The following is a 5,003-nucleotide window of genomic DNA, read 5'->3' as shown; positions in this document are numbered from 1 at the left end:
TTATTCAAATTTATCATCATGGTGTCACACATAATTATGTAATGTATTATTTGATATAATTTTTCTTAAAAAAAATGAGTATGACATTAATGCCAGGCATCAAAATTATTTTTTGATTCGACACCCAAACACGTTCAATGATTAGCTTATTTTAAGTACTCTACCACATTATCAAGCACTTTCTTCGAAAATCACCACGGGAGATTATCTAACATCCAATCATTGTTTTTTTTAACACGAAGTATAGTAAATTTTCATTATGATTAAAGCGTCTTCAAATAAATACTCAAGAAAATAACACCATAAAAGTAAAGTAAACATAGAAAATCATCAAAGAAAAGGCTTCTTAATTAAAATTCCAAACAAATTGATCTCATAGTAGTAGTAGTAATATACAGCTTAATTATTAACAAATAACAAGCATTTTTTTTAACAATTTCTTTTTCTCCTTTTATGAAATTAAAATTCGAAGACCACAAAATGAAAAATCCCAATTCACAAGAAAAAAAAAAAAAGCAAATGAACAAACCCAACCAACCAACCCAATCCCCCATTTTAATTAAATTAAAATATTAGATAAGATTAAGCATAGTCTTCAGAAGAAGCAACTGGAGCATAAGAGCCAATGAAGATGTCACCGTAGACGAGGCCAGCGAGCCCACCACCGATAAGTGGGCCGACCCAGTAGATCCAGATCTGTGAGAAGTCTCCAGAGGCAGCAGCTGGGCCGAATGAGCGGGCTGGGTTCATGGATCCACCGCTGAATGGGCCTGCGGCAAGGATGTTGGCACCAACAATGAATCCAATAGCGATTGGGGCAATGGTTCCGAGTGAGCCCTTCTTGGGGTCGGCAGCTGTGGCGTAAACGGTGTAGACCAGTGCGAAGGTGGCGATGATTTCGAAAACTAGTCCTTGACCTATTCCTACTCCAGCGCCCAATCCATGGGTTGGGATACTCTGCAAACAACAATATTATAACCTTTTAATTACCGATTCAAAATATTACATCAAGAGCATTGTTATTAGGCATTAGTGGTGCCTAGCACCTTCTCGACAATGTCGCATTGTAATTGGCTAACACATAGAAAGGTGTTAGATACTACTAGTGTCCTTTAACATTTCTCTTACATAAAATACATTTTTTTTCTTCAAGTAATGATGTATTAAATGCTTCTTTAAATTAAATATTGAGCATTTATTGGGTAACATTGGACTTAACATTTTTTTATATTGTTGTTATGTGATTAGTTAGGGATAATTTTTAAAAGTTATTATATTAATTTATATGAAAAATAATAAAAAACACTCCTGATATTTAATACTTTTTTTATGTATTAATATTACAATTAATCTAACTAAATATTAGATCTTATATAATTTAATGTAATAACTTTTAAGGAATATCGCTAGTTAATCACAAGGTAATATGTCTAAAAGCGCTAAGCACTACTGGTAACATATAGCAATGATACTTAATTAAAGCAATAACAATATTGTATTAAGCACCACTAATACTTTTTAGTGTTTATCTAAAATATTATAACCTTTTACTTACCAATTCAAAATATTACATAAAACACATCTTTTTTAGTAGAAAGTATTAATCATTATCTCAACCTAATAATATTGCTCAATGATATATATAGGTCAGTGCCTTTTTACAAAAAAATATTACACTTAACAATACAATATTGCACTTTTTTTTTTTAAAAAAAAAAAAAAACATATATTAATGCATTTTAAAATAGTAGATTAACTATTCAAAAAAAAATAAAAGTAGATCGCAACTGAAATAAATTAGATTAGCTGAAAAGAAAACTGTGACAATATGTAATGGTTTTTTTTATGGACATGTAATGGTTTTTAATGCATAATTTACCTATATCATTAATTATTTATTTTTATATTGGTTTGTACATGTATATATTTAGTATCATAAACAAAATTGTTTTTTTAATCAAACAAATAAAATGATTTGTAAGAAAAGGACCTGAGTGGTTGAATTATTCGTTTATCAACATGTTCTAAAATTATAATATGTAACAAAAAATTGAAGAATACAAATATAGTATATATGAGAGGTAGTAAAATTCAGCCCCAACAAATAATGTTTCAATTTTTTATTAGGGAACACTACTTCTGTATGAATCACTATTTTTAATCTTTCAAACTTCAGCAAAATTAATAAAAATAATATTTTTGTTATGATTATGATGATGATGTTATATTTTTGTTATACCTCTCCAGTGACAAACTTAAGGACAAAGCAAGCTAGGATGGAACCCCAGACTTGAGCAAGGATGTAGTGAAGGCCATTTAGGATGGTGATGTGGCCGCCGATGGTCAATCCAAAGGTGACAGCTGGATTCAAATGTCCACCTGAGATGTTTGCAGCAATAGACACTCCAACAAACAGTGCAAATGCATGAGCAATTGCTATAGCTACAAGCCCAGCTGGGTCCAAAGCTCCTCCACTAGTCAGCTTACCTAAAAATATATATCATAATATTAATTAATCAACCAAAAATACACAGTTATTAAATATAACAATTGAATTAATTAGTACTATACTCCTTACCGAAAGCTATGGCAGATCCAACACCAGCAAAAACGAAAATAAAGGTGGCATTAAACTCAGCAAGATAGGCCTTGAGAGAAGTAGAGCTGAAACAGTCACCAAAGCTACCCAAAGTCAATTTCACCATTTTTCGACAAAGGAAATTATAAAGAGATGATGAGTTGGCTCAGTTGCTAGCTCTTGATGAATATGGGTTGTGTAAAACATTATTTTGAGTGTGTCTTAAATACTAGTTTAGTAGCCAATATAGTAGACTAAGCAATAATGCAAAAATAAAAATAAAAATAGGCATAGCCGGCACCGACCATGATACCCCACTTGGGCAGCCTTTGAAATTATTCATAATTGGAGTTGCCAACCTTTTATTTTTGTTTGTTTTTTTGAGAAATATATTTTATCTATCTTATATTTATTTTTGGAGCAACTTATGTAGCATTATGAGGATAAGACAAGTGAAATAAATATATAATTAGTGGTGGAGAGAACACATGAATATTATAAATGTATAGTGCAAATAAATGAGATAAGATTAATGTTCCTTTTAGAAATATATATATATTCTACATATAGAAATTAAATTAAAAGTTTAAAGACCTCTCTCTATATATATATAGCCTTAATTAGTGGTTAGTTCACGAGAGAGTGACTGCAGTTTTTAGATTTTAACGTCACATTTTATTTAGGGTAAATACTATTTTAGATCCTCTCTTTTACAAAAGTTATTAATTGGACTCTGTGTTTTATTAAATGACAAATTGAACCCTGTATTTTCTAAAATAGTACAAATAGGACCCTAAATTGATTTTTTGTCAAAATAAAATTTAATTATAATCCGATCTAAAAGTGCTATGACAAAACTGTTTACATTTTTTGTATCTGTTCGTATTAAGCATTGTCTTCAAGTTGGTTGTATTAAAAAAAAAATTCAAAAATTAAGCTCAGAGTCCTATTTTTACTATTTTAGAAAATACAGGGTCCATTTTGTTATTTAACAAAATACAGGGTCCAATCTATAACTTTTGCAAAACACAAGGTCTAAAATAGTATTTACCCTTTTATTTATCTTATTATTTGTTTCTTTGATTGGATCCTTTTTTTCTTTGATTACTTTTTTGATTGGATCTTTGCTATAAGTCTAAAGTTTACATGTGCCTCATCGATGTATATATATAAATTCTTTCAAAAGAAAAAAGTTGGTGTACATATATACAAAAATCAATACTTGGTGGGTTAACTATTATCAATTTGTGATCTATACTTTATTATATTTCTTTTAAATGTGATTACTTATTATTTGATCTCATCTCTCATTTTTCCTTTGATAGTACCTAATTTCATTCTTATTTCAATGTCAAATCAAATTTAGATTTTTTTGATAATCTAAAAGAATCAATGAGTTTAATTAAATATATAATATAATATTAGATCAAACTCATCGATATCCTTTCCATATACAATCGGTAATTAACCAATTACTCATTAAGCTTTATTATTATTGGAAATATAATTTATTTACAAATATAAATTTTTTTGGTTGAAAACGAGTTGTGATTATTAGTTAATGAACAAAAAGTAGTTGCTATGTGTACTTTATAAATCCACTATTACAGGATAATATTAATTAATTATATTGTGGCTGTGAGCTTTAAAAATAAAAGTCTTTGGTTGAAAAGATTATATATTCAGAATTAAGTATCAATCATTTGAGCTGGCATATTTATCAGGTGAGGTAGTAAAAAGGAACACCTAAAATTTCAAATATTAATAAAACAATAGATGCTCAATTGATTCTAGAGCAACAATAAGATACTAAAAGTATATATTCTCTCTACATTATTAAAAATATGAAACTAAAATTTTATATATATTTTTTAAAATTATTAAAAATATTTATATTAAATTTTTACAAACATAATATCTGTATTAAATTAAATAATTAGCTAGTTTAAACTCTTTACAAAAAAAATAATTAATTTAAATTGTTATTTAATATAAATAATATTTTATTATTTAAATATTTTTATTATATGAAACTATGATAAATTATTTTATTACGAATTTAATTATAAGTATCATATATATACACATTGTTATATTATTTTTTATTTAATAAATATATAATAAAAATTAAAAAGTGATACATCATATATTAATATAAGATTAATATATATTATGAGTTGGAGATTATATTATATAATATATGGTATAATAATACACATAAAATTAAGTTGTGATATATGAAGAGTTACAAATTTAAAAATAAATTATAATACAAGAATCACATTTGATATGTAATTAAGTAAGTTATTACATATGAAAATTATGGAATCAATAGAATAAGTTTTTTGTTGTTAAACTGTTACATTAATACTCATTTATATCATTTAAATAAGTGTAAGAATGATGGGGAAAGATTTAGCTCGGA

At 27.1% G+C, this 5,003-nt stretch overlaps 1 protein-coding gene across 1 annotated transcript; it reads right to left on the bottom strand.

The window, feature by feature from the left end:
* Nucleotides 1–327: 327 nt before the first annotated feature.
* Nucleotides 328–2,824, bottom strand: LOC115716727 (probable aquaporin TIP2-2). Its single transcript, XM_030645607.2, has 3 exons — nt 2,579–2,824; nt 2,240–2,487; nt 328–957 (listed from the first exon to the last, which is right to left on the bottom strand). Exons 1-3 carry the CDS (start codon nt 2,703–2,705, stop codon nt 583–585), a joined length of 750 nt encoding a protein of 249 aa, XP_030501467.2. The 5' UTR covers nt 2,706–2,824; the 3' UTR covers nt 328–582.
* Between the last annotated feature and the right edge of the window lie 2,179 nt (nt 2,825–5,003).

This window comes from Cannabis sativa, chromosome 5 (genome assembly GCF_029168945.1).
Source record: "Cannabis sativa cultivar Pink pepper isolate KNU-18-1 chromosome 5, ASM2916894v1, whole genome shotgun sequence".
Taxonomy (NCBI): Eukaryota; Viridiplantae; Streptophyta; class Magnoliopsida; order Rosales; family Cannabaceae; genus Cannabis; species Cannabis sativa.
The sequence above is the reverse complement of the archived record's forward strand: the minus strand, read 5'-3'. Positions and strand labels throughout refer to the sequence as shown.

Coding starts and splice junctions, on each gene's coding strand:
- LOC115716727 (XM_030645607.2), bottom strand. CDS start 2,705: ATGGTGAAATTGACTTTGGGTAGCTTTGGTGACTGTTTCAGCTCTACT. Junction 2,488..2,578: donor TGGATCTGCCATAGCTTTCG/GTAAGGAGTATA, acceptor ATATATTTTTAG/GTAAGCTGACTAGTGGAGGA. Junction 958..2,239: donor TTAAGTTTGTCACTGGAGAG/GTATAACAAAAA, acceptor TGTTGTTTGCAG/AGTATCCCAACCCATGGATT.